Below are 12925 nucleotides of genomic sequence, written 5' to 3' on the forward strand. Positions count from 1 at the left end.
TACTGCGCTCCTAATCCTGTAGCCGCCATACACACCGGCTCCCCGCTAGTCGAGCCACCGGAGACAGTCATCACCGCAAACTTCTGGCTCTGTTAGGGGGTGGCGGCATGCTGTGGGAGTGAGCGGTTGCCTCGGAGCTAACGATCACCATCAAGAGCTGTGTCCTGTCAGCAGAGATAGTAGCCATTAACCTCAGAGGGTTGGACACTACTCCCCCCCCCTAAGTTCCACAAAGCAGGGAGGATGTTGCCAGCAGCCTCCCCGTGCCTAAGCTCTATTCAAAATAATAAAACGAAAAGAACTCCTATGGAGCTCCCCTAGCTGTGACCGGCTCCTCCGGGCACATTTTCTAAACTGAGGCTGGTAGGAGGGGCATAGCGGGAGGAGCCAGCCCACACTATTAGTCTTAAAGTGCCCATGGCTCCTGGTGGACACGTCTATACCCCATGGTACTAATATGGACCCCAGCATCCTCTAGGACGTAAGAGAAATGGGCAATTTTCATCCGATTCCGAGCTTTTTGTTTGATGGATCGGATGAAAAGTGTCACATTGCATGTCATTTTCTTTCTACTCCGATCTGAGGCGTGTTCCCGTGCTCCTCGGATCAGTCGCAGATCAGTATGGCTACCATGAAAATTTATCGCAATCGGAGGAAAAAAGGTGCACATCGGAGTGCATTTGTACACCTGCGATCATATTGCAGGCGATAACTCTGCGGAGTCACTTAACTGGTACCTGGATACACCTATCCAACGCCCAGCAGCAGCGTAGAATCAACAGCGCAGCACTCACCAGCGGCTTGGATTTTACTGGGGTTTTGTGCAATTCAGATCAAGCAGATACCAAGCACCCATCGCAAGGCGGGAGGGCTCAGTCAAGCTGTAGTTGGGAGGTTTAGGCTTATGTGATGAGTGCTTGAGAGTTTAGCCGTCAGGATGGCACTGTATACCCCGTGCTGGAACCAAGGGTACGAGATAATCGGTGGAGTACCTGTAAATATATACACAAAATTGTGTGCGATTCCAGTCCACCTTATTACAACGTCCTCGTGGAATTATACGTCCCAGAATGAATTACTTGAACAGCAGGAACCAGGCTAACAAGTTCAATGATGCTGTACATTTTTAATTAGGTTTACAGTATCACAGTAACAGACTGCGCGTCTCTCCCCTGACAAAGGCACAGCTCCCTCTCCCGCTCTGGATCGTGTACTGCAAGCAATGGTGGGGACGCCGGAAGTAAGAAGCTGCCAAGCAGCAGTCACGCCAACGTGTCGTGTCCATACAGGTCCGTGTGCAACACGCATGTGTCATTAGTGCTCGTTTTCAATAAAGTAAAGAAAAAAAAAAAACCTACTTCACATAGGCCAGCCAGCCAGCCACGTCGCCAGTGTCATACAGAGCACGTGGTGTGGGCGGGCATGCGGCCTATTACGATAGGGTGGCTGTGTGTGGATGGGAGGTACAGGAAGATGAGCTGGGCGGGGCTTACGTGAGCCGCGCAGATGTGCGAGTGTGGCCAGTGCGCCGTATGTGAGTTACATTGGTATCATCATTACAACCCTTTCTTCCCTTGTGTGACTGAGGTAGCCGAGCGACTCCCGGTGCGCAGACATGTCATCTCCCCCCAAAGAGAAAACGGACACCAAAGCCGGACACCTCCCTGCAGGTATCCCCGCACTCCCCCTACTAATGCGCTTCTTGTTCCCTAATTCGTCCGCAGTGGGACACAGGCCAGGCGGGCTCAGGGTGTACACACAGCTGCCATATGGCGCACACACTGCTGTATGCAGCTTCGGGGCGGCCGTACCAAATGCGCAGATTTACTGTACATCTAAAATGTGACCTTATTGTACTTCTGGCAGGTTATGCGAATAATGTAATGGAATATCTTATTTAACATATGTGCAAGTAAAGTTTTATTTTAGCGCTTACTATTGACCTTAATCATTCTAGAGCCTGGATTTATTATTTTAATAGAATCTTTAATTGATGTCCAGTTTCTTTACAGGTGTAAAGTCTGTATCCCTGATGTTGTAGTCAGTCATGTACTGGCAGTAGTTGTTAGGGAAAGTCGTGGCTGTGAAGTGCCAGCTGGAATGGTCTGGCAAACCTGCTCTGTGGACAGTAACAATCATAATGTTAGGCTACTGAATTCTCTCATGACTTGTGCAGCTGGACACTGTGCCGACACAATTAATATCTACCTTTTAGGAAGGAAATCAACTTTGTACAATGGGCGGTATTCAGTTCTTTTCACTCCCTTCGACACCCATTCTGTGTCTACTGACGGGTGTGGTTAAATCATTTCAGCTCGCTACCCCTGGGGTAGTGAGGGCGCCCAACCCTTTACACAGCTAAACCTGATTACTATGGGCGCGATAACAGTGATCACTTTAGAAAGGAAATTGGGCGGTTATTCAAGTGATATCACGCCCAATGTGACTTCACAAGTTTATCCTTGTACAGCTTAGAGATGAGCGGGTTCGGTTCCTCGGAATCCGAACCCGCCCGAACTTCAGGTTTTTTTACACGGGTCCGAGCGACTCGGATCTTCCCGCCTTGCTCGGTTAACCCGAGCGCGCCCGAACGTCATCATCCCGCTGTCGGATTCTCGCGAGGCTCGGATTCTATCGCGAGACTCGGATTCTATATAAGGAGCCGCGCGTCGCCGCCATTTTCACACGTGCATTGAGATTCATAGGGAGAGGACGTGGCTGGCGTCCTCTCCGTTTAGAGAAGAGAGTGAGACAGTAGAGAGAGACACAGTAGTAGTAATTTTGGGGAGCATTATTAGGAGGAGTACTACTATACTACTACTACTTGCTGAAGTGATATAGATTAGATATTGTGACTGTATTAATTATCTGACTTGTGGGGGAGACACTGACAGTGGGGAGCAGTTAGAGTCTGAGAGCAGGACTCAGGAGTACATATAACGTACAGTGCACACTTTTGCTGCCAGAGTCAGTGCCACACTGCCATTGTGACCACACTGACCACCAGACCAGTATAATATATTTTGTGATTGTCTGCTTAGGAGTACTACTTGCAAGTTGCTGATAGTGTGACCAGTGACCTGACCACCAGTTTAATAATCAATCACCACCACCAGTTTAATATATATATATATATATATATTTCTCTGACGTCCTAGTGGATGCTGGGGACTCCGTAAGGACCATGGGGATATAGCGGCTCCGCAGGAGACAGGGCACAATAATAAAAGCTTTAGGATCAGGTGGTGTGCACTGGCTCCTCCCCCTATGACCCTCCTCCAAGCCTCAGTTAGATTTTTGTGCCCGGCCGAGAAGGGTGCAATCTAAGTGGCTCTCCTGAGCTGCTTAGAATAAAAGTTTAAGTTAGGTTTTTTTCTTTCAGTGAGACCTGCTGGCAACAGGCTCACTGCTACGAGGGACTTAGGGGAGAGAAGTAAACTCACCTGCGTGCAGGATGGATTTGCTTCTTAGGCTACTGGACACCATTAGCTCCAGAGGGAGTCGGAACACAGGTCTCACCCTGGGGTTCGTCCCGGAGCCGTGCCGCCGACCCCCCTTGCAGATGCCGAAGTTGAAGAGGTCCAGAGTCCAGAAACAGGCGGCAGAAGACTTTCAGTCTTCATAAGGTAGCGCACAGCACTGCAGCTGTGCGCCATTGTTGTCAGCACACTTCACCAACAGTCACCAACTGTCACTGAGGGTGCAGGGCGCTGGGGGGGGCGCCCTGGGCAGCAATGTATAATACCTTTTTATGGCTAAAATACATCACATATAGCCCTTGAGGCTATATGGATGTATTTAACCCCTGCCAGATCTCACAAACTCCGGGAGAAGAGCCCGCCGAAAAGGGGGCGGGGCCTATTCTCCTCAGCACACGGCGCCATTTTCCTGCTCAGCTCTGCTGTGAGGAAGGCTCCCAGGCTCTCCCCTGCACTGCACTACAGAAACAGGGTTAAAACAGAGAGGGGGGGCACTTATTTGGCGATATGATTACATATATAAAAATGCTATAAGGGAAAACACTTGTATAAGGAGTTGTCCCTGTATAATTATAGCGTTTTTGGTGTGTGCTGGCAAACTCTCCCTCTGTCTCCCCAAAGGGCTAGTGGGGTCCTGTCCTCTATCAGAGCATTCCCTGTGTGTGTGCTGTGTGTCGGTACGTGTGTGTCGACATGTAGGAGGACGATGTTGGTGAGGAGGCAGAGCAAATTGCCTGTATTGGTGATGTCACTCTCTAGGGAGTCGACACTGGAATGGATGGCTTATTTAGGAATTACGTGATAATGTCAACACGCTGCAAGGTCGGTTGACGACATGAGACGGCCGGCAAACAAATTAGTACCTGTCCAGGCGTCTCAGACACCGTCAGGGGCTTGTAAAAACGCCCATTTACCTCAGTCGGTTGACACAGACACAGACACGGACACTGACTCCAGTGTCGACGGTGAATAAACAAACGTATTTTCCTTTAGGGCCACACGTTTCATGTTAAGGGCAATGAAGGAGGTGTTACATATTTCTGATACTACAAGTACCACAAATAAGGGTATTATGTAGGGTGTGAATAAACTACTTGTAGTTTTTCCTGAATCAGATAAATTAAATGAAGTGTGTGATGATACGTGGGTTTCCTCCGATAGAAAATTATTGGCGGTATACCCTTTCCCGCCAGAAGTTAGGGCGAGTTGGGAAACGCACCTTAGGGTGGATAAGGCGCTCACACGCTTATAAAAACAAGGGGCGTTACCGTCTCCAGATACGGCAGCCCTCAAGGAGCCAGCTGATAGGAAGCTGAAAAATATCCTAAAAGTATATACACACATACTGGTGTTATACTACGACCAGCAATCGCCTCAGCCTGGATGTGCAGCGCTGAGAAGGCTTGGTCGGATTTCCTGACTGAAAATATTGATACCCTTGACAGGGACAAGATTTTATTGACTATAGATGCATTTCTATATATGCGAGATGCGCAGAGGGATATTTGCATTCTGGCATCAAGAGTAAATGTGATGTCCATATCTGCCAGACGAAGACACGACAGTGGTCAGGTGATGCAGATTCCAGACGGCACATGGAAGTATTGCCGTATAAAGGGGCGGTCCATCGGACCTGGTGGCCATGGCAACAGCTGAAAAATCCACCTTTTGTTACCCCAAGTCACATCTCAGCAGAAAAGGACACAGTCTTTTCAGTCTCAGTCCTTTCGTCCCCATAAGGGCAGGCGGGCAAAAGGGCCAGTCATATCTGCCCAGGGGTAGAGGAAAGGGAAGAAGACTGCAGCAGGCAGCCCATTCCCAGGAACAGAAGCCCTCCACAGCTTCTGCCAAGTCCGCAGCATGACGCTGGGGCAGTACAAGCAGACTCAGGTGCGGTAGGGGGTCATCTCAAGAGTTTCAGCACGCAGGGGGCTCACTCACAAGTGGACTCCTGGATCCTACACGTAGTATCCCAGGTGTACATTGGAAATTCGAGACGTCTCCCCCTCACAAGTTCCTGAAGTCTGCTTTACCAACGTCTCCCTCCGACAGGGAGGCAGTATTGGGAACAATTCACAGGCTGTATTCCCAGCAGGTGATAATCAAAGTACCCCTTCTACAACAAGGGAAGGGGTATTATTCCACACTATATTGTGGTACTGAAGCCAGACGGCTCGGTGAGATCTGAAATATTTGAACACTTACATACAAGCGTTCAAATCAAGATGGAGTCACTCAGAGTAGTGATAGCGAACCAGGAAGAAGGGGACGATATGGTGTCACTGGATATCAGGGACGCTTACCTACATGTCCAAATTTGCCTTCTCACCAAGGGTACCTCAGGTTCGTGGTACAGAACTGTCACTATCAGTTCAGACGCTGCCGTTTGGATTGTCCACGGCACCCCGGGTCTTTACCAAGGTAATGGCCGAAATGATGATTCTTCTTAAAAGAAATATGGACGCTTTCCTGATAAAGGCAAGGTCCAGAGAACAGTTGGAGGTCGGAGTAGCACTATCTTAAGTAGTTCTACGACAGCACGAGTGGATTCTAAATATTCCAAAATCGCAGTTTTTTCCGACGACACGTCTACTGTTCCTAGGGATGATTCTGGACACAGTCCAGAAAAGGATGTTTTCTCCCGGAGAAGAAAGCCAGGGAGTTATCCGAGCTAGTCAGGAACCTCCTAAAACCAGGAAAAGTATCAGTGCATCATTGCACAAGGATCCTGTGAAAAATGGTGGTTTCTTACAAAGCGATCCCATTAGGTAGATTTCACGCAAGAACCTTTCCGTGGGATCTGCTGGAAAAATGGTCCGGATCGCATCTTCAGATGCATCAGCGGATAACCCTGTCTCCAAGGACAAGGGTGTTTCTTCTGCGGTGGCTGCAGAGTGCTCATCTATGAAAGGGCCGCAGATTCGGCATTCAGGACTGGATCCTGGTGACCACGGATGCCAGCCTGAGTGGCTGGGGAGCAGTCACACAAGGAAAAAATTTCCAGAGAGTGTGATCAAGTCTGGAGACTTCTCTCCACATAAATATACTGGAGCTAAGGGCAATTTACAATGCTCTAAGCTTAGCAAGACCTCTGCTTCAAGGTCAGCCGGTATTGATCCAGTGGGACAACATCACGGCAGTCGCCCACGTAAACAGGGCGGCACAAGAAGCAGGAGGGAAATGGCAGAAACTACAAGGATTCTTCGCTGGGCGAAAAATCATGTGATAACACTCTCAGCAGTGTTCATTCCGGGAGTGGAAAACTGGGAAGCAGACTTCCTCAGCAGGCATGACCTCTACCCGGGAGAGTGGGGACTTCATCGGGAAGTCTTCCACATGATTGTAAACCGTTGGGAAAAACCAAAGGTGGACATGATGGCGTCCCGCCTGAACAAAAAACTAGACAGATATTGCGCCAGGTCAAGGGACCCTCAGGCAATAGCGGTGGACGCTCTGGTAACACTGTGGGTGTACCAGTCAGAGTATGTGTTCCCTCCTATGCCTCTCATACCAAAAGTACTGAGAATCATGAGAGGGAGATGAGTAAGAACTATACTCGTGGTTCCGGATTGGCCAAGAAGGACTTGGTACCCGAAACTTCAAGAGATGTTCACGGAAGACCCGTGGCCTCTACCTTTAAGAAAGGACCTGCTCCAGCAGGGGCCTTGTCTGTTCCAAGACTTACCGCGACCGCGTTTGACGGCATGGCGGTTGAACGCCGGATCCTGAAAGGGCATTCCAGATGAAGTCATCCCTACCCTGGTCAAAGACAGGAAGGATGTAACCGCAAAACATTTTCACCGCAATTGGTGAAGATATGTTGCGTGGTGTGAGGCCAAGAAGGCCCCTACAGAGGAATTCCAACTGGGTCGTTTCCTACATTTCCTGAAAACAGGACTGTCTATGGGCCTAAAATTAGGGTCCATTAAGGTTCAAATTTCGGCCCTGTCGAATTTCTTCCAGAAAGAACTGGCTTTAGTGCCTGACGTTCAGATGTTTGTAAAAGGGGTACTGCATATACAGCCTCATTTTGTGCCCCAGTGGCACCTTGGGATCTCAATGTTGTTTTGAGTTTCCTAAAGTCACATTGGTTTGAACCACTCACCACTGTGGACTTAAAATATCTCACATGGAAGGTGACGATGCTATTAGCCCTGGCTTCAGCCAGGCGTGTGTCAGAATTGGCGGCTTTATCATATATAAAGCCCTTACTTAATTTTTCATTCTGACAGGGCAGAATTGAGGACTCGTCCTTAATTTCTCCTTAAGGTGTTTTCTGTTTTTCACATGAACCAACCTATTGTGGTACCTGCGGGTACTAGGGACTTGGAGGACTCCAAGTTACTTGACGTTGTCAGGGCCCTGAAAAATATGTTTCCAGGACGGCTGGAGTCAGAAAATCTGACTCGCTGTTTAGCCTGTATGCACCCAACAAGATGGGTGCTCCTGCTTCTAAGCAGACGATTGCTCGCTGGATTTGTAATACAATTCAGTTTACACATTCTGTGGCAGGCCTGCCACAGCCAAAATCTGTAAAAGCCCATTCCAAAAGGAAGGGGGCTCATCTTGGGCGACTGCCCGAGGGGTCTCGGCTTTACAACTTTGCCGAGCAGTTACTTGGTCAGGGGCAAACACGTTTGCTAAATTCTACAAATTTGATACCCTGGCTGAGGAGGACATGGAGTCTCTCATTCGGTGCTGCAGGGTCATCCGCACTCTCCCGCCCGTTTGGGAGCTTTGGTATAATCCCCATGGTCCTTACGGAGTCCCCAGCATCCACTAGGACGTCAGAGAAAATAAGATTTTACTTACCGATAAATCTATTTCTCGTAGTCCGTAGTGGATGCTGGGCGCCCATCCCAAGTGCGGATTGTCTGCAATACTTGTACATAGTTATTGTTACAAAAATCGGGTTATTCTTGTTGTGAGCCATCTTGTCAGAGGCTCCTTCGTTGTTATCATACTGTTAACTGGGTTCAGATCACAGGTTGTACGGTGTAATTGGTGTGGCTGGTATGAGTCTTACCCGGGATTCAATATCCTTCCTTATTATGCACGCTCGTCCGGGCACAGTATCCTAACTGAGGCTTGGAGGAGGGTCATAGGGGGAGGAGCCAGTGCACACCACCTGATCCTAAAGCTTTTATTATTGTGCCCTGTCTCCTGCGGAGCCGCTATATCCCCATGGTCCTTACGGAGTCCCCAGCATCCACTACGGACTACGAGAAATAGATTTATCGGTAAGTAAAATCTTATTATATATATATATATATATATATATATATATATATATATATATATGTGTGTGTGTGTGTATATATATGTGTGTATATGTATATTATTATATATATATATATATATATATATATATATATATATATATATATATATATTATTGTATACCACCTACCCGTGGTTTTTTTTTTTTCATTCTTCTTTATACATACTACTATAGTAGCTTACTGTAGCAGTCTGCGGTGCTGCTGAGCTGACAGTGTCCAGCAGGTCCGTCATCAGTCATTACATAATAAATATATATACCTGTCCGGCTGCAGTACTAGTGATATTATATATACATATATATTGATTTCATCTCATTATCATCCAGTCTATATTAGCAGCAGACACAGTACGTTAGTCCACGGCTGTAGCTACCTCTGTGTCGGCACTCGGCAGTCCATCCATAATTGTATACCACCTCCCCGTGGTTTTTTTTTTCTTTCTTCTTTGTACATACTACTATAGTATAGTAGCTTACTGTAGCAGTCTGCGGTGCTGCTGAGCTGACAGTGTCCAGCAGGTCCGTCATCTGTCATTACATAATAAATATACATACCTGTCCGGCTGCAGTACTAGTGATATTATATTGATTTCATCTCATTATCATCCAGTCTATATTAGCAGCAGACACAGTACGTTAGTCCACGGCTGTAGCTACCTCTGTGTCGGCACTCGGCAGTCCATCCATAAGTATACTAGTATCCATCCATCTCCATTGTTTACCTGAGGTGCCTTTTAGTTGTGCCTATTAAAATATGGAGAACAAAAATGTTGAGGTTCCAAAATTAGGGAAAGTTCAAGATCCACTTCCACCTCGTGCTGAAGCTGCTGCCACTAGTCATGGCCGAGACGATGAAATGCCAGCAACGTCGTCTGCCAAGGCCGATGCCCAATGTCATAGTACAGAGCATGTAAAATCCAAAACACCAAATATCAGTAAAAAAAGGACTCCAAAACCTAAAATAAAATTGTCGGAGGAGAAGCGTAAACTTGCCAATATGCCATTTACCACACGGAGTGGCAAGGAACGGCTGAGGCCCTGGCCTATGTTCATGGCTAGTGGTTCAGCTTCACATGAGGATGGAAGCACTCAGCCTCTCGCTAGAAAAATGAAAAGACTCAAGCTGGCAAAAGCAGTAGCACCGCAAAGAACTGTGCGTTCTTCGAAATCCCAAATCCACAAGGAGAGTCCGACTCCAATTGTGTCGGTTGCGATGCCTGACCTTCCCAACACTGGACGTGAAGAGCATGCGCCTTCCACCATTTGCACGCCCCCTGCAAGTGCTGGAAGGAGCACCCGCAGTCCAGTTCCTGATAGTCAGATTGAAGATGTCAGTGTTGAAGTACACCAGGATGAGGAGGATATGGGTGTTGCTGGCGCTGGGGAGGAAATTGACCAGGAGGATTCTGATGGTGAGGTGGTTTGTTTAAGTCAGGCACCCGGGGAGACACCTGTTGTCCGTGGGAGGAATAGGGCCATTGACATGCCTGGTCAAAATACCAAAAAAAATCAGCTCTTCGGTGTGGAAGTATTTCACCAGAAATGCGGACAACATTTGTCAAGCCGTGTGTTGCCTTTGTCAAGCTGTAATAAGTAGGGGTAAGGACGTTAACCACCTCGGAACATCCTCCCTTATACATCACCTGCAGCGCATTCATAATAAGTCAGTGACAAGTTCAAAAACTTTGGGTGACAGCGGAAGCAGTCCACTGACCAGTAAATCCCTTCCTCTTGTAACCAACCTCACGCAAACCACCCCACCAACTCCCTCAGTGTCAATTTCCTCCTTCCCCAGGAATGCCAATAGTCCTGCAGGCCATGTCACTGGCAATTCTGATGATTCCTCTCCTGCCTGGGATTCCTCCGATGCATCCTTGCGTGTAACGCCTACTGCTGCTGGCGCTGCTGTTGTTGCTGCTGGGAGTCGATGGTCATCCCAGAGGGGAAGTCGTAAGCCCACTTGTACTACTTCCAGTAAGCAATTGACTGTCCAACAGTCCTTTGCGAGGAAGATGAAATATCACAGCAGTCATCCTGCTGCAAAGCGGATAACTGAGGCCTTGACAACTATGTTGGTGTTAGACGTGCGTCCGGTATCCGCCGTTAGTTCACAGGGAACTAGACAATTTCTTGAGGTAGTGTGCCCCCGTTACCAAATACCATCTAGGTTCCACTTCTCTAGGCAGGCGATACCGATAATGTACACGGACGTCAGAAAAAGACTCACCAGTGTCCTAAAAAATGCAGTTGTACCCAATGTCCACTTAACCACGGACAAGTGGAGCAGGGCAGGGTCAGGACTATATGACTGTGACAGCCCACTGGGTAGATGTATGGACTCCCGCCGCAAGAACAGCAGCGGCGGCACCAGTAGCAGCATCTCGCAAACGCCAACTCTTTCCTAGGCAGGCTACGCTTTGTATCACCGCTTTCCAGAATACGCACACAGCTGAAAACCTGGCTTACCCCAATTGGACTCTCCTGTGGATTTGTGGCATCGGACAACGCCAGCAATATTGTGTGTGCATTAAATATGGGCAAATTCCAGCACGTCCCATGTTTTGAACATACCTTGAATTTGGTGGTGCAGAATTTTTAAAAAAACGACAGGGGCGTGCAAGAGATGCTGTCGGTGGCCAGAAGAATTGCGGGACACTTTCGGCGTACAGGCACCACGTACAGAAGACTGGAGCACCACCAAAAACAACTGAACCTGCCCTGCCATCATTTGAAGCAAGAAGTGGTAACGAGGTGGAATTCAAACCTCTATATGCTTCAGAGGTTGGAGGAGCAGCAAAAGGCCATTCAAGCCTATACAATTGAGCACGATATAGGAGGTGGAATGCACCTGTCTCAAGCGCAGTGGAGAATGATTTCAACATTGTACAAGGTTCTGATGCCCTTTGAACTTGCCACACGTGAAGTCAGTTCAGACACTGCCAGCCTGAGTCAGGTCATTCCCCTCATCAGGCTTTTGCAGAAGAAGCTGGAGACATTGAAGGAGGAGCTAACACGGAGCGATTCCGCTAGGTATGTGGGACTTATGGATGGAGCCCTTAATTCGCTTAACAAGGATTCACGGGTGTTCAATCTGTTGAAATCAGAGCACTACATTTTGGCCACCGTGCTCGATCCTAGATTTAAAGCCTACCTTGGATCTCTTTCCGGCAGACACAAGTCTGCTGGGGTTCAAAGACCTGCTGGTGACAAAATTGTCAAGTCAAGCGGAACGCGACCTGTCAACATCTCCTCCTTCACATTCTCCCGCAACTGGGGGTGCGAGGAAAAGGCTCAGAATTCCGAGCCCACCCGCTGGCGGTGATGCAGGGCAGTCTGGAGCGACTGCTGATGCTGACATCTGGTCCGGACTGAAGGACCTGACAACGATTACGGACATGTCGCAGTGATCGCGCTGATCCAAAAAAAAAGTGGGTCCCAGGGACCCGTCACTTTCGAAAATTGGGGTCCTACCGGTCTTTTTCTGGGTCCCATCGGAATGAAGGTTCTTATTAATCTTAATCTTGTTTGGACACTACAAAAGTGTTGCAAGGTGGGGGGATGGGGTGACAGTGCTGTGGGGCTGTGTAGCATGCAGGACACCCTGCACCAGAGCTGTAACTAGACATTTTGGTGCCCTTAGGCAGAAAGTGAATTGGTGTTCCACCTCACCAGACAATAAAGCATAGGCAGTGCGCGCCGAAGGTGCGCTGCAAAATTTAAGGGGCGTGGCTTCATGGGGAAGGGGCGTAACCACATAATAGTGCCAATTCACATTACACCACACAGTAGTTCCGCTTATACATATTGCACCAGGCAGAGCACGTTATACATATTGCACCAGGTAGAGCACATTATACATATTGCGCCAGGTAGAACACGTTATACACATTGCACCAGGTAGAGCACTTTATACACATTGCGCCAGGCAGAGCACTTTATACACATTGCGCCAGGCAGAGCACTTTATACACATTGCGCCAGGTAGAGCACTTTATACACATTGCGCCAGTTAGAGCACATTATTATACACATTGCGCCCGGTAGAGCACGTTACACACATTGCGCCCAGGCAGAGCATGTTACACACATTGCGCCAGGTAGAGCACATATAAACATTGCACCAGGTAAATAAAATATAAACATTGCACAAGGTAGAGCACGTTAT

At 48.2% G+C, this 12925-nt stretch overlaps 1 protein-coding gene across 2 annotated transcripts in view; it reads left to right on the forward strand.

The window, feature by feature from the left end:
- The first annotated feature begins 1395 nt into the window (after nt 1-1395).
- DAP (death associated protein) overlaps nt 1396-12925 on the forward strand; it is a 211839-nt gene continuing 200309 nt past the window's right edge. The window contains exon 1 of one of the 2 annotated variants that reach the window (XM_063922702.1): nt 1396-1534. In XM_063922702.1, coding sequence (XP_063778772.1) covers nt 1507-1534 — 28 coding nt within the window. In that variant the 5' untranslated portion in view covers nt 1396-1506. Of the gene's footprint in view, nt 1671-12925 lie in introns of both variants that reach the window. The other variant, XM_063922701.1, reaches the window with a different exon arrangement.

The sequence above is a fragment of the Pseudophryne corroboree genome, chromosome 5 (genome assembly GCF_028390025.1).
Source record: "Pseudophryne corroboree isolate aPseCor3 chromosome 5, aPseCor3.hap2, whole genome shotgun sequence".
In the NCBI taxonomy this organism is placed as follows: Eukaryota; Metazoa; Chordata; class Amphibia; order Anura; family Myobatrachidae; genus Pseudophryne; species Pseudophryne corroboree.